General features: G+C 46.7%; 1 protein-coding gene across 2 annotated transcripts in view; it reads left to right on the top strand.

The window, feature by feature from the left end:
* The window catches only part of ACBD6 (acyl-CoA binding domain containing 6), a 69,919-nt gene that overhangs the window by 9,460 nt on the left and 40,222 nt on the right, over window positions 1–20,237 (top strand). For both annotated transcript variants that reach the window (XR_014885146.1, XM_085231313.1), the window contains exon 4: window positions 11,492–11,574. Coding sequence is in view for 1 of the 2 variants with exons in the window: in XM_085231313.1 (XP_085087439.1) it covers window positions 11,492–11,574 (83 nt within the window). In the remaining variant the exon portion in view is untranslated. The remainder of the gene's footprint in view (window positions 1–11,491; window positions 11,575–20,237) is intronic.

Below are 20,237 nucleotides of genomic sequence, written 5' to 3'. Positions count from 1 at the left end.
TTCTATTCTCTGGCATGTAACTGATGTCACACAGATCCCATTGGATGTAAAACCCTGGGTTTTCCAAGCTGATGTAGTGGAAAGCTGCACCACACACTGCGGTGAGTGGTTACCGAGCATTTCTTGTAACAAGAGGGTTGCATAGCACAGCTTAAATAATAAAAATAAATAATAGAGAAAGCATCCAGATCTACTCATCAGTTTTAGCCTTTCATTTGCTGATTGCAGTTTTGGCATCTCTTGATTCTAAATACTTCCTTTTGCTATTTCTTACGTTGCACATCTACCAGTTCCAATCCCAACAGTGTATCTCAGTACTGACTTCAGCAGGGCCCCCTTCTCCTGTCAGAGGCCTTGTTGGCTCTAACTGCAAAAATGTGTTGAAGCACTTAATGATTTTCTATGCGTATACTGGGGGGAAAAAAAGGGTATTTTAACTTGTGCTTGACTAGCAATGCGACTTCACCTATAATGCCCACAGTGAGGTTTGCACTGTGTAACGAGCAAAGATGCATCTTTGAAATCTGAACAGCAGAGACACATCTCTGAGGCAGAGCAGGGAGAGACCGTGGATTCAAAGAAAATAAACATTTGCCAAATGTCTTTTTTAAGCTCTCAGATGTTTGAAATTCCAGTGCTGACATTTACAGAGAAGAAGTCTGTATTTCAGCTATTGTCCTGTGCTCTGTCTGGGTAGGGAGGACCGATTTCACCGCACTTCAGGCCAAGCAGCGAGTGGGAGTGGGATGGTGGAATGCCTCTTGGTGGTGAGCGAGCACTGGGAGCAGCCAGGAGAGCACCCTGGGTATGAAATAGCTTCATCAAAAGGCAAGCCAACTTCAGAGTGAACGAAATAGCAATAGGGTCAGGGCAGCGCGGTGAACTGGGGAGCAGATGGGTTTGTTCAGTGGCTGTTTCCTTATGAAGCACTGCAGAGGGCAACCTGTGATCGGGTGGGCAGCTGCCCCAGCACGGGGGGCTCCTGCCCTCTCCCTTGCTCTTCATGTTGAGCCTATCCCTATCACATTTTAGTTGTAACAGGCAAGTTAAGGGAAACCGAAACATGAGAATGGGCGTTTGCAATTCAAGGATACAGTGAAGGCAGAACAATCTGGACTTGCAGCAGAGCTGTGTGTACGTTTTCTGTGGGCTTCACAGTGTGGTACTGAACTATTTTAACCATCGACAGAAATTGATGACCCTCTTGTGTTTAAGTAGCACCTCCAGGGCAACTTGGCATTTCTGCTGCGACTCGGTATGAACTCGGTATCAAAATATGTTAACAGGCATTTTGAAAGCCAGACTTCAGTTTTTGTAAGCTTGAGCTCAGCACTCACATTTGTCCTCTTCTGCCCGGACTGAGAAGCTTTGCTCTTCTGCAGTTTATAGGTTCGACGTGTGGTCAGCTTCTAAGAATTACAAGAGCAAGTGGTAAATCATATAATGCAGTTTCAGGGCAAAATCTGCAGATTTCCTGGCTGGTACTGCAGGCTGACAATTTCTTTGGGAAACTAAGAAATGCATTAGAAAAAACAGTGTTGTGAAAACAAAATGAGTGCACCCATGGTGTTTTCCTGTTTTGTCTATCAGCCAAACAGATGTCTCCCTTGATAATCTGCCCAAGCAGCCACTGTTTGTGGCTGAGGAAGAGAGGCAGGGCGTGTGGGCAGGATTACAAGGGGGATGGGAAGAGCAGGGAGTAGAGGACCTGTGTGGGGCTGTGCCTGCCACCAGCATTCAGACGCCTGCTGTGCCGTTTGGGTTAATGCCTCAATTTATGGCTTGTCCTACTGCGAGGTCAGAAACTGTGCAAATAGTGAATGTATTTCTTTTGTAGCATGGAAGTCATTTAACAGCATCGTGTGAAGTGGGGGCTATGTAGCACAGTGGCTGTGCTCCTTAAGGCTGGCAGCACACGGTGCAGCACTGCCTGCATCCCTGCTTCTCTCCATTGGGGGTACTTTGGGGTTTGTTCAGATCATAGAATCATAGAATAGCCTGGGTTGAAAAGGACCACAATGCTCATCCAGTTTCAACCCCCCTGCTATGTGCAGGGTCAGCAACCAGCAGACCAGGCTGCCCAGAGCCACATCCAGCCTGGCCTTGAATGCCTACAAGGATGGGGCATCCACAGCCTCCTTGAGCAACCTGTTCCAGTGCCTCACCACCCTCTGTGTGAAAAACTTCCTCCTAATATCTAACCTAAATCTCCCCTGTCTCACTTTAAAACCATTCCCTCTTGTCGTTCCGTTCCCTCCCTGTGAATGTCTTATCTGACTATTTGTTTTGGTTGGTTTTTTATCCAAGTGTCAGTTATTAGTCTGAAGAAAACAAACGAGGGCAGAATGCTGGCAGGGATTGCTGTGGGCCTGCTGATGGTGGTGATCAGCCTCCCACAAGCAGTAAGGTTGAACTTACAGGTGCAGCAGTGCACTGTCCTGCAAACACCTCCCACCACTCGTTCTTGGAGCCACTGCAGCAGGGGTACGAGATCTCTTGGATGTCATTGGGAAAAAGCAGCCCAGACCTCGGGTGGAAAGCTGAGCTCTGAAGTGATGACGAGCACCAGCTCTGTAGGCCATCACCGGGCTGTGCAGTGGACTGGGGAGAGCTGAGGTCGAGAAGCTGCTCCCCTCACAGGCAGCACAGCTTTTAAAAGCAGCATGGAATACTGAGCATGCAAGCCCTGGCTCAAGAGGTGAAGGTAACCCTGTACCCCCACAGTGTGTTTGGGGGAAAGGAGGGCACTAACACAGCGCATACAGCTCAACAGCTGGAGCATGTGTTGGGCTCCCACCCCTGGGAGTTGCCTGGATTGTTCTCTTTGATTTTACATCTCCCTGAAAATTTATGGTCTTCGCAGCTTTAATTTATGACATTGCAATCCTCGTTCGAGCAATTGATTGAAATAAACGGTGCCAAGCTGCAAGCTGGCATTTTAGTAAGGTTGAAGTTTAGAAAGCAAAGCAACAATGCAAAATTATGTATTAAAAGCTACACTGGAATCCTGTGCAGAGATTCTCTGTGTTGTTTTATTCCTAAACATTTTCACTTTACAGGATTACCTCTTCTCTCTCCCTCCATGTAAGCTTGCTGGAACCTACTGCATAGCAGCTACGCAGTTTTATTAGCTCTGCTAACTTCTGCTTGTAAGAATGCTTTTATTTTTCCAGCCCGGATCCAGCAGTGCCACTGTTTTGTAGCATTAGTGCATTGTGTGCAGCATCACATATTCTCTTGCAGCTGCTCAGGGATGTTGTAGCAGCTGTCTTCTGGGATTGCAAGCAGGAAATTGGAGGGTTTATCATTTTTAGCCCCTAGCGTGGAGCTTTTGGTTAAACATTTAAGCAAAGATGAAGTATTAGTCCTTTTGAATATGCGAATGAATTCATTTCCATCATCTCGTTATAATTCATAAAATACATATATATATCCTGTACTGTTCTGAAATGCATTCTGAAAAATAATCAGGGATATGGCTGTGCCTTGTTGACGCTGAGCACTGCTATAGCATAGCAATGTGTGCAGCGTCCCGACATCATGACACTTGGCTTACTGGTGGGTTTAAACATTGCATCCCAGCCAGGTACAGCACAGGAAACTGAATAATATAAAGTACGTTAGTTCAAACTATGGATATTCAGTGATGACCAGAACTAACAGGATGAGGTGAGATACTTGTATGACTTTCTGCGTAGCAGGGATTCGGTTGCTTTTTTCTTTCCCCCTTAATAGATGTGCAGAAGGAACCTGATTTGTTTGTATTTGCAGGCCAGCCTGAGGTCTTTGCTTTGTTTGAGATGGCAAGGGTGAATTTGAATCATTGAATTATTAGGGTTGGAAAAGACCACTGAGATCACCAAGTCCAGCCCCAACCCATCCCCACCACTGCCCATGTCCCTCAGTGCCACATCACCACAATTCTGTAACACCTCCAGGGATGCTGAGTCCACCAGCAACATGGGTAGCCTTTGCCAGTACCCAACCACTCCTGAGAAGTTGTTTTTCCTGATACTCAACTTGAAAGTCCCCATTTATTGGGATGTCGGACTGCAAGCTGAAGTGACTGAGACAACCAGGTCTTGCCTCTTCTGTCATGAGAGGTGGCTATTTCTGGCAAGGAGGGGCTTTTGTTGGCACATGCAGCTTTTTGCTCATTGCAGACAAGCAGCAGTGCTGCTTCTCTCTCCGTTAACAAAAGTAGAGATAAGCAGTTAAAAAGCTTGCTTGTATGGAGTGGCTTTGTGAGCAGAAATGGGTGGTGGTGGTGTGGTGTGAGAAGCAACTCAACCTGCAGTCAAACCTCAATCAGAAACTTCGGTGGCCAAAGCGAGCTGATAAATGAAGCTTTCAGTGGGCTGAATGTTAGCCTGAGCATAACAGAGTGCTTGGAACAGGAGGAAAGTCAAATGGGAGTTTGCTGGTGTTGGCAGGAGAGGTGTGGAAGACCAGCGGTAAGAGATGTTTTGTCTGCTCAGTCTTGAGTTTCTGCTGGCTTCCAAAGCAGCGTGAAGTCTCCCTTGCATCCATGGACCCCAAAGCCTTCCTGCAGTGCCCGTAAACTCAGAAGAGGCTGACATGGAGCTCCCAAGCCCTCTGCACTGGGTAGGGAAGCGAGGCAGTGGTAGAGGCTGGAGGAGCGCGGCCACTCTGCTCTGCTTGCAGCTTGAGGTGTGTGTTCAGGAGCTGGGCTTTGAATCACTGTGCTTTGCTCGTGCCAGCACCATGTCAAATTGCTGCTCAGCTATTTCAAATGGAGGAGGGTGCAAACTCTAATGAAAAAATCCTATTTTTCAGAGTAGTCGAAGCTCTTGCTGTGTCAGAGACTGTTAAAAATTCAGGGAGTTGGATGGAATCTGTGGGCTTATCTCACTAATGCCTTGATTTCTAGGTGGGGAGTTGTAGGCTTCCACCTGGTGACATTCAGACAGAGGGTAGGGATCTGTGCCTTTACGTGGCTGGGAAAGCTGGTTGCAGAAGGCGACAGCTTGTGGTGATGGTGGCCAGGCAACCACAGGGCTGCAGCATGGAGGATGATGCTGCCATAGGCACTTTGGGCATGGTGTGAATAAGGCCCCTACCTCTCTGTTTTTCCACTGAAAACAAAAGAAAAAGCTCCACGCATCAAAAAACATCCTAAGAGCTGCTGCATTATGTTTGTTGGCCGAGTGTGATATTTCATTTCATGTGCACGGTAAATTGTGTACGCTGAGTCATGAAATCAGAGCTACTAGCAACCATAAAGCTTGCTCACAGTTCTGTCAGGCATTTCACATTTATTTCCCCTCCCCTGACTGTCCTTACGACCAAATTCCAGCTGTGTTATGCTACAGTTTTTAATTAACTCATTATATGTTAATGGAGTACTCTCTGAAGCCTTGTTTTAAACTGCAGCTCTGTATAAACGTGCAGCACGTGGGCGTTAATAGCAGCATGTTTGTTTTTAGCTTTTAGCTAGGCAAATATTTCATCCTCATCTCAGATTATGTTTAGAAGAGGAAAAGCTGTAATCGCTATCTCAGTAATATCAAAAGAACAAACCCATCCATGCACCATCCTGGGGGATGTCCTGCTGCTTTTTGCATGGGACAGCTTGCTCAGATTGTGCAGAGAGATCCTCAGTGGTCTCCTGAAAGCATTCCAGGTGATGAGACACAGAGCTGGGAAGGGCAGTGGGAGGGGAACGGGGCAGCCCTGGTTATGGGGTGCACAAGTCCTGCTGGTGCTGAGGGCACAGAGCTTGTCCTGAAAGGGGCTGCCCAGCAGGGCTGCCTGGGACTGCCTCTGGAAGGGATCATCGTGTTTGCACATATCTGGTAGTCTGTAAGGCAGAGAGAAATGCTGAGCTTGTGGGTTTTAGTGGAAAAGAGAGGACTTTTATGAATGCTACTGAGATATTTAATATAGCACCTAATCTTACAGGGGGCAATTGTCATCTTCCTTTAGCAACATTGCCCCGAAGGGTTAATATTTACCTTCCCTCTGTCTGCACCTAGCACGCTGCTCAGCCAGACCCTGCAGATGGATACAGGTGGAAAACGGCGTCGGAAGAGCACCCGGCTTGTCCTCATTTCATGCCTCATTGGCCACCCGGCCCTCATTGTGCAGGGTCAGGAGCCACTGGGGAGAGGAGACCTCTCCTCTCAGCCCCGGACCACCTGCATTTGGGTGCAGCACCCCTCCTGCCTCTGCTCTGCTGGCTCCGGCCTCGGCCAGCCAAGGGAAAGGCGGCAGCAATTACGGCACACACAATTAACGAGCTTCTAATCTCCAGCCTTGCGTGTAATTGCTGCTGTCAAATACAATTAGTGTCTGCCCAAGTTCCCCTCCCAGGGGGATAGCCAGGCCATGGCATGGGGAGAGGAAGGGGAGAGTGGCTGAAACTTTAGGAGAGTTCACGTGTTCTTGTTGTCTCCCCAATAACCCTTTCTCCTCAAATGGTGCCCAGAAATGTTAATCCAGAGGGTTAAGGGGACATGGCAGCTGCCAGAGCACTCTGTGAGCTCTGCCTCTGGGTTATCTCTGGAGTGTCTCCTGTCAGATTTGTCGCCTGAGACAATGCAGCTTAATTACAACTCAATCAGCACGCTCCAAGGATTTAAGGCGAACTTCACAGGAGCTGAAGGGTTAGGGGACATTGCTATCCCTCACGGCAGCTGAGCCGGAGCTGCTGAGCCTCCCCCAGGTGCAGCATTGGGAGGTGTAGCTCAGGACAGGTTCCTCCTGCCACCACCAAGCAAAGCTCTGCAGGCATCCCACACTGCAGCTCCTCCAGGCTCAGGACAGCACTCGTGCTGACTGAAGCCTCGGTTCTGGGTATTCACTGCTGCAGGAGTGTTTAAATTTTATAGGGAGTATTTCTCACCTCCTTCTCTTAAGCCAGGTACTGCTGCCCCTCTGACTCCTGGTGCATTGGCTCAGAAAGAGCAGGCAGCATCACAGACACCTGAACGTAACCTCAAAGAGCTCCTTCTGTGCTCAGAAGTGCCTGGGATGCTCGAGCCTGGCCATAGCTTGCATTGAAGTTGTCTCACTCTTCCATTTCCAAACTCTGTGACGATGCTGAATTTGTCTTGGGTGTTTTAACGAATTAGCCAGTGCACGTTGGAGGACAAATATATTTTTTCCTTAATAGCTTTCTTTATCTTAAATATATGCAAATCTGCTTGAAGGTTCGCAGTATGGAGGAAAGCAGGAGAGATGTGTGCCTTTACAGCAAGGGAATCCATGAGCTGAGGGGTGTGCAACGTGATGCAGCCGCGTGCCTTTGTCATCCAGCTGTTGCTGCTGTGTGTGCTGTGTGCCTGCATGTGCAGAACTCATCAAACAGAGGTCTCATTTTGCTCTGAGTAAATCTGCAATGTCCTGTACTGGGATTGGGATGTCCTAATCCTTGCCTAGAATCTTAACTTTTCTGCTAGATTACAAGTTTTTAATAATAGTAACAATCTCCAGCTGAAACTTTTGCTGTTCTTGCTGCTGTGTACCACGAGGTCAAATGCATTCGCAGCTCCCCGCCAGCAGGAAGCTCACTTCCATCTCTGCAAGGAGCTCTGGCACGTGGCAGTGGGGCATCAGAAGGACTGTGGAAGTGGCATCTTAAATCTGTGGCAGCGTGCTTTGTGTACATTGAGACAAAGCTTGGGCTATGAGATGAAAAGCAGTAAAGCCCTGTCCTGTCTTCAGGGATACAGCCAGAAGCTAAACCCCAAACCAGCCACTTTACAGCAGACTACTTCTCTTGGATCATTTTCCTCCTGCTGCAAGAGGAGAAATGGATCGTGCTGTAATCATGGGAGACTCTTAAGACCAAAATAGAAGGTGGACTCAAAACCTCGGCAAAGAAAATGTTTGTCTCCCTAATTGTTTTTCGCTTCCATAATGCTTAGTATGATAAAACTATCTTTCCCCTTTATTTTTCAATCGCAATTAGACTTTAATGTAGTTAAAGCTTGTAAGTGACTTTGAGCTACTGTCGCATTGAGGAGGAGATGGAGCTGAAATTGTCAGTGAGGCATCGGACAGGGTTTTTTAATGTGTCTGTCATTGTATGTTAACCTCTGAACCGGGACACAGTGTCTGTTTGATGGCTGACAACAATTCGAAGGTATACGCCTTGACGTGGTGGATAAAGGAAGATGGGGGAGCAGGGACAAAAAATGAATTAATGATGTTAGCAAATATTAGTCCCTGTATTTCCATTCTGTTCAGAAGGAGGTTGTCAGGCTTTGAGGCTGGCTGGAGCAGCATTGTCCATGACAGCCAGTCCAGATGAGATTGTACCTTGACTCGAGCCAAGCTTTTATTGACAAATACAGTGCCGGGAGGTATGGCTGGGGCTGCTCTGCTGTCCCCTCCAGGAGGAGCATGGCTTTTTTCCTGCAGCTCTGCTTGACACTTGAGAACGATGATTCCTTGCTGGAGCTCCCGCCTTGCTCCAAAATGCATCGGGAGTCAGGGGAGTTGGAAATGCCTCTTAATGAGTACGGCTGCTGCATACAGAAGCACGCATTTGCCTGTGATTTATGCTAGCTATGGTCAACCAGATCCACCTACCTAAGTTGGCTGTCAGGAGTAATAGTGACTTTGAGATCAGCTGTATGTGTACATAAGCAGCAAAAAGTCAATGGACAAGAATTAGGGATAAATTAGGAAATTCCAGTGCCTCTTAAGGCATTTTTGCCTTTCTTTACGACCTCTTCCTGGATCTCTTACGTGACACTGCTTGTGCTTTGGCACTTGTGTGCAGTCCTTCAAGAAGATTTGTTGCTGTGCTGTTCCGAATTCCTCTACCTGCCTGTGGTTCTTTAGCTGGCACTTTGAGAGTAACCCCTTCACACACGTGGCGTGTTGTAATTTTGCCTTTTCTCCAGCATCTCTTACACGGTCCTGACTGCTGGCATCTATCTCAAATCATGGGAGCAAATTGTGGGAGCCCGGGATCATGTTATTCCTTAACTCTCATTAGTTACATGTGTATCTGCAGTGCTTTGGACAGCATGCCAGCAAGAAAAGAAATTGAGCTGGCTTAATTGAGAGCTGTATAGTTAATTATTAGTGCCTTTTTAAAGGAAGAGAGAGAATTTGCAATGTCAGGGTTTCATTTCACTGTGGTTTGCAGGGTAACTCACTGGTTGTCATCTGTCTGGGTGTGACGTTTCCTCTGCCTCTTCAGCCCCAAGAGCCCTTTTTGTAGACGGTAGAGATGTCAAGAGATGTAAGAACTGCACCAGCCCATTGCAGATCCCTTCAGCAGCACATAAACCACCAAATGCTTCTTCTTTGTGCTGCAGTGTGGCTTGGAACGAGCAGCAGCTCCTATCCCACTTCTTGCCTGGTTTCTTTGCTCCATCACCCTTGGATTTCGCAAGCACATCCCTGGCAGGCTGGGCAGTAGGGATGTTGGCAGCAGGCAGCTGAACTCAGGGTATAGGCAGGTTGGCAAGGCTGGCTGGAAGGAAACCGGTCTGTGCCTGCGTCAAGGCTGAGCTCCCATTGCTCCTGAGAAGGAGAGCTGTTCCGAGCCTGGGCACATTCCCCATGGGAAGCCCAGCCACGGTGATGGATGTTGGAGCACGGTGCTGCTTTTAATGGCTTTACAGAGCACGGGCACACGCTGAATCCTGGGAGGCTAGCTGAGACATTTGCTGTACATTTTTCATAAATTCGTTCTACAGACTGTGATGGAATAAGCTTGGTTCAACATTCATAGGTTGGATATCGGGTTCCCTATTTCTGTATGAAGGAGAGGAGGTAAAAAGGTGCTTGGACAAAGCAACCTGTATATGGATTAAGAAGCAGAGAAGTTGTCATCTGAGCGTTTTTGGGAAAGCCTCTACCATTAAGTTTCCCAGTGGCCTTAGGTGTACTCGATCAGTATGATTAATCTTTGGTGGAAATGCATCGGGTTGCACAAAGAAGGTGAACTTAATCCAAGAAACCTGTTTTACAGTTTTGGCCTCTAGGAAGCTGCAATCTATTTTCTCAAGTGTTGTTTCTGGCTTTGAAAAAAGCAACCACCCAAAACTGTGGTGGGAAGAGAAGAAAGAACGCAGATTAAAAATGTTCTTGTAGTTTTTGGAGCTGGTTGGGAGTCCATTGGCCCCCAGCATCAAAGAAGATAGGCTAAGTGTGGGTATAGATTCATGTCATAGGAATAGCTCTTCATTTCATAAGAATAGCTCTTCATTTCATAGGAATAGCTCTCGCATGCAGTAGCAGCTGATCTGAAATTAATTCTCTCTATAAGTGGTGTGGAAATAATTGATGGACAGTAAGGTTCTCTGCTAAATAATTTTTTAAGAGGGGCACTGCACTGGGAAGACTCTAAAGCCCTTTCCCTTCAGGAAAGAACAACTTTGTGTCACCCTTTGCTCTAAATTAGAGAAAGCCAACTTGCCACAGAATGACTTTCATAGCCAATTTCCTTTTCATCTTTCCTTTTAAAGCAGTGCTATCTGCAAGCCCAAATATTATGGCTTTGGGCTAGTATAGGAGAGCTGAAAGGTGGATCTGGTTCAAGCTGGGCAGAATGTAATGTACTATGGGGGAAAAAAAAATGTTTAAAACAAAAGCAGCCTAGGGAGCCAGGAAGAAAGGCAACTTAAAGCATTTACTTTAAAAAAATCAACATCTTTCTACGTAGAATTGTGATGAGGCAGCACCATTTTTGGTGTAGTCAGCAATGTATTGCATCCACTGAGAGGGAGCTAGAATTGGGCCAGCTTTCCCTTGCTTCTCTGATTTTATTCATCTTGGGTATGATGATCTCTTGTCACAGAAAGCAGAACTGCCCATTGCCAAGGGCACGTTGCAATTAATGGGCTATTTTGTAAGGCAGCATTGCTGAGAATTGCAAACCAGTTTCGAGTGCTCCCCTGGAGAATGAGGTGCTGGATTCCCTAGAGCAAGCAGGGGGTCCCTTTGGCCAGCACAAGAGGTTCAGGCTTTCAGACACAGGCTCTTACTCTGTTCTGCAAATCTGGCATGGAGTTAAAGTCAATCACAGAGCCCGAAGTGCAGGATGCTTTTTGAAGGTAGGCCTGCGGCTGCGTATCGATCAATCATCTCTCTAATTGTTCATTTCTATTATGGTGGGAATCATTCAGAATCCTAGAGTTCCTGGGAGTAAATCATTTGGAAATGCTACCCATTATAAAATTTAATTTTAAATCTATATTAAATAGATTTCCAAAGGCAAGCTTTGCAATCTAGTAACGTAACATTATGCCACTGCACAGCGGCTCGGCTTTGGGTCCTTGGGGGCCATGGCAGTGCTTTGGGACCCTGTTAGCTGGATGGCCGGGCCACCAAGCACACCTGTGGGGTGAGCCCGTGGCTGTGTGCACAGCAGCATCCGTCTGCCTCCTCCTCCGGATGGGAAGGGTCACAGATGGGGCTTCCGGAGGGCTGAGCTCATCCATGGGGCTGGGAAAGGTCTGGAGGTGAGCTGGGAGCCAGGGTGTTGGACCAACCTTTCTTTCTCTTTCAGACGACAGAGAAGAGGGGGAAAGAAAGCAAAACTGCATTTGGAGGCCCAGTTGTCAGCTCGCTGTATCAAGAAGAAACGATCAGGTGATTATCTGTGCTGGATTCAGTTGAAAACAGTATTTCTCTCATGTCATCTTGTTAAGCTTTTTTTTCTAATATCGCAGAAGTGTGGTGGCAACTACAACAGGATAATAAATGACAGGAAAGAACTTTTCAGGTCCATAATCATTTAAATCAATAACTCTCTGTATCACTGCCAGGTACTAACCTTTCCCTGGTGCGAGATGTGGGGGGAAGGGCAAGGCTTCCCATTTTTCAGTTATATGGCTAAAAAAAGGTAATATTGGCTTTTTTAATAGAAAGCTATTCAGACACCACCTTTCTCAAATAGTTATTTCTTTACCAATATGTTCATTAAGGTCTGTTCAGTGAAGGTTTTAATATTGGACAATGTTTGCCTTCAGGGAGAGTTTGCACCTTATATCAAATTAATTTTTTCTAGGTTCTGCAGCTAGCATAGCAGAAATGCATTTACTGAGCTAGAATGGCTGCTATTTAAAAACTGTCAAAGTGCAAGTACTCAGTGACATTAGCTACTGAATAAGGACAAGTGGTTTTTTTTGCTTGTTTTTTATTGTTCCACACTACTAATCACAGGAGTAGTATTCATTCCAGTATGTAAAAGATTACCTGGAGAAGCTTTGAGGATGCAGCATTATTTTTAGTTCAAATGAGCAGGCTAAATGAGAGGGCTAAATGTTTGAGCAGTGTTTACTTGTCGTGTTGCAGTCACCCATTTATGTGTTTGTGATCCCATTTGTTTTACTGTATGTCTTGCATCATTTTAGTCTCGGGAAATTAAAAGATAAACACTGATTTCTGTACACACCCTCTCAAGCTTGCTGTGAATTTTCCAAGCCTTCAAACTCTTAACGCAGCATTTCTTTGGCTGGTTGTCACGAATGAATGAAAAGCAAAACGTGAGCAGGTGGCTCCAGCCCCTCTGCAAGGAGATGAGGTAGGAATTGGAGCAGGCAAACACAGCAGCAGCAGCGCTGCGCTCGGCCGCAGCGTGGGCACATCCTTCAGCATTGCAGCCCACTCCTGAGCAAGATGGAGCTGCTGGCCAGGAGCAGCCAGGCTTGGAGAGCCATCACATCTTAACGTGCACCTGGACCTTGACCAGACAGGCAGGTGTGACCTTGCTTTAACATTCTGCTTGAGGAATAGCCCCTCTGCTAGCCGCAGGCTCCTTTTTCTTCCCTGCTCTGTCAGCGTAGGTCTCAGCCAACATCCTTGATGTCATAACTTGACCTTGTGGTCTAAATTCTATTTGAGCTGCTCATTCAGGAGTTGAGCATATTATTGCTGCCTTGCATTGAGTGCTGAATGAGATGTTTATTCCTACAGTCCTTTCAGAGTCTTTGCTATCCCAGCTATTGCCTGAGCACCTTCTGAACATGAAATACAGCGCAGTATCCAGAAAAAACAATTTTGCCTCAGCTAGGTTATTCTAAATCTTCTCTTCATATTTTTGTTTCTGTATCCATGAGAACATTGCTTGAGACTTGGAGATGACCACAGCTCCAAATAATTTTTCTAGACTTACCATGCAGAACATACTGTGTGTTTTTGTGTGGCAGTGCTCAGATAGTCGTGGGCTGGTATAGCACAGCTGTAATCCTTACAAAACATGGCTGTGGATGGATGTACTAACTGAATATAGCTGGCACAGTGAGATTCTGCTGAAGGTGAGTTAAATAAAATCTCTTGCCTTTCTTTGCAGGAGCTTTCACGAGGTCCATTAGCACTATTTGGCTGGTAGGCATCAGTGTCTTCAACTGCGAGTTAGGAAGTGAGCAAACATCAGTGTTGTCTAATCCACAGGCACAGCCTCACCTTTCTCAGTGCAGTTGCCCATGTACTATGGCTTTTGTCTACTGTTTGTTCTCTTACTAGAGTAGGGGATAAATGTCAGCAAGTATAATTGCAAGCTACCGTAGTTCTAAGTAGCAAAATTGCAGTGGTACACAGTTTGCAAGTAGCTGAGCCTGAGAATGGCTGTAGACATTTAATTTGGCATCCAAGTTTAACTAGAGCATGAACGTGGTTTGGGTTGATAGTACTCAAATGAGAAGGAGGCTTTAATTGGGCTGTGAGTGCTTACTTACAAGAACATAAGATTCTGTAATACTTGATTGCATTTGTAAGCAGTATGCTGTCTTAAAAACAAACAAACAAAAGATCCCTCTGAAATATTTCTGTGAAGAAGAAGGAAAATTAAAGTCTTCATTTTCTGTATGTTGCTCCTAGGGATTCCGAGGGATCCCCTATAGATAAGAATCCAGGCTTTTGTCTTTGGTTCAAGTGTTAGCTAATGGCTCCTGAGTTGGAAATTGTGTGTGGCACAATGCAGTAAAAGGATTTTTAAGTGTTGCACCAAAACCTGGGAACTTATTTGTAGTTTGAGATTTCATAGGCTTCTACATGTAAGTAATGTGTTGTTCAAGAGGGAGTAACAGAGTTTTATTGATGGAAGGTTGTAGCATGTTCTAGAAGGCTGAGGGGTGAGAGGAGCAGAATAAGAAAACTTAACACCTTGAGCCAGCAAATATTTGCCTGTTGGTAGTTGTCAGTAAGTGTGAAGCTGCAGTTTCTGTGTGTGCGTGCTGCTTTGTAGCCTGAGATCTGAGGAAAGAAACTTTGCAGACCATCTCGTGGACTCGGTTGTCAGTGGTGGGCCTTACTGATGCTTTGCAACAAGCTTGCCAAAACTGAAGTACTAATCAATCCACTTTGGTCTCTGTTTCCCTTAGCTGATGGGATATTTTCCAATTATAGAGCCATAGAAACAGAAGCCCAGAATGAGCAAAAATCTTGTTTTGGCTACTAAAAACTAAAACTCGAGTCCTCCTCAGCCCAGAGCTCTGACAGACTGCTGAAAGCAATGAATTCCGTAGCAAGCAGCGCCATGCCAAACGCAGGCTCCCATATGCCCTTTAGGATTCAGCTGATGCAAAGGCAGAGAAAGCCTGTCCAATTTATCTGGAGCCCAGCATCTTCACAGCCTCACCAGGCACCAGCAGATAGGCAGGAGTGCAAGTGCAGAGTTTTGAAGGCTCACCTAAGCAGATTCTCTTAATTTATGCTTACCAGAAGCATCTGAACAGTTGAACAAATGATTACATAGCAGCAGCTGGCAGTAGGTTAATAGGGAGATGAGAGATCTTGTTTTAAGAGTAGTGTAAACCACGAGTTTACTGTCAGCAGTCAATTACTAAAGCAGCACTGCTATTGCTTTCAAAGTGAGTTTCTAGAATATACATAAATAATGCTTACATTCCTTCTGTGGAGCAAAGTGCTTGGCTTGTAGGGTGCAAATGCTGGGCAAGGGGGAATTGCCATACCATACCCTGAAGTCAGGTGGATTCGGGGTTGGGAGAGCTGGGATGGAGCCAGGGCTGAATTTGCCTTATCACTAATTATCTCAAATGTTTCCACTTTGAGAACATGATAGGAAAATGGTCAGTCTGGCTCATGTAACCACATTGCAAGGATTCCAAATAAATTCAAGAGCATCCATAGAAACAGGTTATACTGATCTAATTAAATCAATTTAGAGAGAGATTCAGTTAAATCAGTGCAATTTGCGTGTTCATAGATCAATCCTCAAATCAGAAGAAGGTCTCTTGAGCTAATGAGGCGTAGCAGTTATTTACTTTGGGGTGCTGGGCACCGGTCATCAATTAGGAGTCATTAATAAAGCCTGGCAATAAAGAGCTGAAGTACCCCCAGTGACTAATGGGGAACAGTTGCAAAATGTATTAGCATAGTGCTCTGCCTTTGTGTTTCTCTGTAAATCACTTATCTCACTTTGGGCATTAGATAAAAATAATGTGTGCTGGTGGTGGAACTCGGAGATTTCCCTTGAAGGAGGGTTTGGAAATGATCTGTGGCTTCAGGCTGCTCAGCAATGGTGGGTGTAGTGTTGGGTTTTTTTCCTGCTGCATAAAGCTTCGTGTCTGGTCTTAATGCCAGAATGAAAGCAGTAGTGGCTGAGCTCTTCCATGAACAAATAACTGTAATTACAGTTTCACAGAGCTGGGAAATAAACAGTGGGATGAGGCTGACTGACGTGTCACCGATATAAATCTAAGGCACAGACTGAGGGAGATGCCCAGGAGTGCTGCACAACTGGAAATTTAACTTCAAAGTTCTTTTTAAACATTTTTAAAGGAGAGAGGCAAAAAAGAAAAAAGGCAGTTTACAAACGTTTCCAGCAAACTTGTCAGATAGCAAATGCTGCTGCCAGGCATCCGCTCCCATTTCCGAGCACAGCAGAAGAGCCGCCTGCGTGTGGACTGTGCCTGCTGGGACGGAATTGAAATCCCGGGAGCGGCTCTGAGGTCCCACTGAGCTATGTGATACACTCTGCCATCCCAAGGGGTGAAAGGAGCTCTTTTCTGACAAACCACCGTGCTTTCCTGCAGCACTCCGGAGCAGAGGGGACGCTGTGGGCTCACCAGCAGCTTTAAGAAGCGGGGGCCATTGAGCAGTCAGGTGGCAGCCAGCACCCCCAGCACTCCTCTCCCCGTCCCCCTGGCGTTTGGAAGCCAGCCCGCTGCCGTGTAATCTATCAGAATTGTATTAATCCCACTAACGCAGCCGCCATCTGGCCCCGCTGCCGGCCGGCTCGCGCGAGCCTCCGTGATGGATGGGCTCTGGAATTGATTAGTTGTTCTGCGAGACAAATGAACTGTTTTGGCAGAAAATACCAGAGGTCGCTGCGTGTGGTCAGGCACAAAGGCTGCTGAATTTTAACGAGCTGCTTCCAGCATCCGTGGTGAAGGTGCTGCTTCGCTTCGCAGCCTTTTGGGGGGAGCCCGCCGCGTGGCCGGGGTTTGGTTCCTCCCTTCCAGCCTGCCTCTGGGAATGCCAGCGATGGAAACAAGAACGACGCTGGCGTTAGGTGGAAATGGATGCTCTGTCCACGGTGCTTCCACAACAACCACCAGGTTTGCTCTGGGTTTATGGCTTCCCCAGGGTGGTGACCTTAGGACTGTGCTGGGCAAAGGGCCGGCCTCACTCAGGTCTCCTTCCCTGGCCTTCCCAGCAGGGCTTTTCACGGCTGTCCTCCCCCCGCCGTGACGCTGCTAATCTGCCAAAGTGCCGTGCGTGGCGCGGCGTGTGGCACCGGCTGACACATGTCTCACTGCGTCCCCACAGCCCCCCAAGGACCGCACACAAGTGTACAGGCAAGTGGGCAACACTCCCCCCGGGACAGCCTGCCGGTTCCAAATAAACTTGAGTTATGGATTTATTCAGCTTGTAAAACCTCAGCTGGCATAAATAATTGAGAAAGCAAAGGTTTGTCTGCGGTGCATACCTCAGGGACCCACTCCTGCCTCCCCCCCTCCCACCACCCTTTCTTATGAAAATGATCCCAGTTGCACTGCTAGATAATAACAACACCAAGCAATTAAAAGCTATGGGTGGCTGGAGAGAGGAGAAAAGGTTCAGTTAATGAGCTTTTCCTCTTCCTGCGCCCAAGAGAGCCTCAGAAGTGACGAGGCGATTAAAGCGAAGAGATAATTATAGATTATGTGAAAATGGGTCCCGTGGGGGCCGAGGGCCTTGACACAAACACTGAGTGCTGCGAGTGCCGCTAAGCTCCCCGCACGCTGCCGCTCCGCTCTGGTGGGCTCCCATCGCCTGGCCATGCCACCTGTGTGCAGCACCGGGGCCAGGCAGCCCTCACTGAGCATCTTTTGGGACACAGATATGGGAATGGGCAGAAGAAGCCCAATGAAGCACTGAGTGGATCCCTCAAGGCCTTGGACCAGAGGTAATCTGTGAGGGTGGAAGGGAGCGGGGCCGGCACCAGTTGGGAATTGAGCTTGGGTGGATTTGCTGTGCCCCAGTATGGAGGAAGCGAAGCCTGGTTAAGCAACAGTAGATCTTTCCTATGAGCTATTTAAAACCCATTGGCTTGACCCCTCTGTTTTTCGTATAGCTTATGGAGAAGGCTTTGGAAGCTCCCAGGCTTGGTGTAAGCTTTCCTGCATCATCTTCAAGGTGGAAGGAACTGCCTGTGCTTTAACCTTTTGTCAATAGGTGTGGTTCAGGTTGATTTGATAGATGACCTTTAAAAGGTCCCTTCCAATTCTAAGGATTCTATGACTTTGAATGGGGGTTAGCATCTCCTATAGAATGGGGAGAGCAGAAGGCAGTTGCAGAGGTAGAACGTGTTGGGGAGGGAAGAGGAGAGAAGCCCTTCCAGCCATCTGCAAGAAATAGATGAGAACCTGATCCTTGCAGATATGAGGTGGTCATGGATTTGAAGCCTCCTCAATGAGAAGAGACAAGGCTTGTATGTCATATAGTCTGACTCTGAAACAAACTCATCTCAATCTTTCTTTTAGCTACCATTGTAAGTAACTGTGCACTTTTCCACTAGTTTGAGTTTCCTGCTCTTTCCCAACTCAAGGTATTCCTAAAGGCTGTATTTTTCATAATGCACTTCTTTTTTAAAATCACTAGAAGTACTAGAATATTTTCCCCAGTAATATGGGTCAGTGTTATGATATGACATGCTGTTGTATTTCTAATGTACTTCTGCCTGGGTTTTAAGCTTGCTTTGTCTTCTAGCCTTGCTGCTGACTTTTATCAGCTTTATAGGTAGAGTGCACGTGCCCACTGGTCTACAAATCGTGCGTCCACTTTGCTTCCTTATAACTGCTGTAGTGGAGAGGTTGTTTTGCACATACACATAAACATGTGTGAAACAAGTGAAAAATCCTCACATGCTTTTCTGCTATGTCTCTTATTTCTTCTCTGTCTCTAAAAGAAGAAAGAGCCGAGTTTATACTATTTTTGTGAGCTTTTTTCCCCTCCAGTTACCTTCCTGGTTTTGACACTTGGCAAGAACAAATTGTTTTGAATGTCTGAAGCACAGACATTGTTTTGTTTGCAATAAAATATCTTCATTAGGACTGTATGGACTTCCTTCAAATGTGTTTGTAAAAAAAACTCACTTCTCTTTTGTTGGTTTCTGTAAAATAGAGAGAGAGAGAATATATGCTAACAATTCTTTTTTTAATTCAAAAACAGGGGTCAGGAGGCAGCAGGTTTAGACCCTGACAAATAAATGCGTTGTAGAAAGGTGAAGTTTCCCAAAACCTTACCTCTGTATAGGGAGATTGCTATCCTGGAATAATTCCATTGTGAAGATAGGAAAGTGGTTTTTTGGAAGGGGAATACATAGGCTATTCACAGAGGCGGTTAGTCCAGAAAAACTAAATCATATCCAGATAGCTGTGTCCTTTTTTCTTCCTTACAGATAATACTGGTATGCTCAGAGGCGACTAAGAGTTGGCCTGAAGGCTGTGGTGGAATGGTGGCCCACTGCTGCTCCATCAGTGTTAGGAACGTGCCCTCCCACTGTGCTCTTGCAGACATGTTCCCATGGAGTGCAGGGAGTGAGCAGTTGCTTCACTGCTGCTGTTTGCCTTCCTGCTGGTGCCTTCAGCTGTGCCACCTGAGGTCCAGCGGGGCCTTCAGTAGCCAAGAGCATGTGTGAGAGGTTAGACTGGCAAGGCAGGGCTGGAGGAACGTCTCTGCTTGTCAAATCAGCCCTTGTTAGCAGGGGCAGGCATGCTTCATAACTTCCATCATGAAGCTGTCGATCTCCATTTTGAGCAGCGTAAGTTTTTGCCTTTTCTAATCCCACCATGAGATCCTTTTTTTCCTCTCCAGAATTCAAAGTAATTGAAATTTAAAGCATGCAGTGATTTGTTCTCCAGGAGCCTGCATAGCATACAGGCAAGGCCTCCAACGAATGAGTTTTGAGAGTGCAGTTAAGGAACTGGAAGGCTTCTGTAGCATCCCTGGGCCTGCATATGAGGTGTGTGATCTCTTCTGGAAAGGTGCAGCACAGGTGTGCCAGAGGACTGCTTGTGTGCAGGGAGTAAGGGAGATTATAGAACGGCCTGGGTTGAAAAGGACCAGTTTCAACCCCCTGCTGTGTGTAAGGTCACCAAACACTAGACCAGGCTGCCCAGAACCACATCCAGCCTGGCCTTGAATGCCTCCAGGGATGTGAAGGAGAGTGACCCAGAGCATTGCGGCCTCTCCAGTGGGTCTGACCTGCTGCAACAGGCTCCTGCTTTTGTAAGGAACTTCCTTGGAGGCTGCCAGATCCAAGTTCTGATCAACATCCAGATTGTCTTAAGCCCACAGGTGACTGTGAACTGGGGGTGTCACAGGAGGGGCTAACTTTGTATTATTAACTGTTTGGAAGATGCCAAATCCCATGACAATACTGACGGGATCATTGGAGCTGTAGATTTCATTTGGAATCTAGGAAGAGGAGGGGAAACGTGGGCTCTTTGCTTACTTCTAACAAAGCAGTGACCTGTTTCCTTTACTCCTCAGTAGGAACACAGCTGTATCAGTGTACCTGTACCTAAAGACATTACTGTCATGCTTCAGGCTTTGGTTATTTGTATTTATGTACCATCCCACAAGTGAACCTTGTTGCATTCCTTTTTACACTGATGGTGTTACAACAAAGCTTGACCGTGGCCTTGGCTCAGAGCAGCAGGCTAGGATATGCAAGGGACCAAGGTATGCCTGTTTCAGGATGCCAACACATGCTCCCTTAGCCCTGCTTGCTGGCAGAAGGGCCCACAAGCTGGGATGTGGCAGGGGTTTGAGTTGCACCAAGTAACAATCAGAAAGATCAGTGC

The sequence above is a fragment of the Meleagris gallopavo genome, chromosome 10 (assembly GCF_905368555.1).
Source record: "Meleagris gallopavo chromosome 10, MGAL_WU_HG_1.1, whole genome shotgun sequence".
Taxonomy (NCBI): domain Eukaryota; kingdom Metazoa; phylum Chordata; class Aves; order Galliformes; family Phasianidae; genus Meleagris; species Meleagris gallopavo.
Note: the sequence above shows the minus strand (reverse complement) of the source record. Positions and strands in the feature narration are given on the sequence as shown.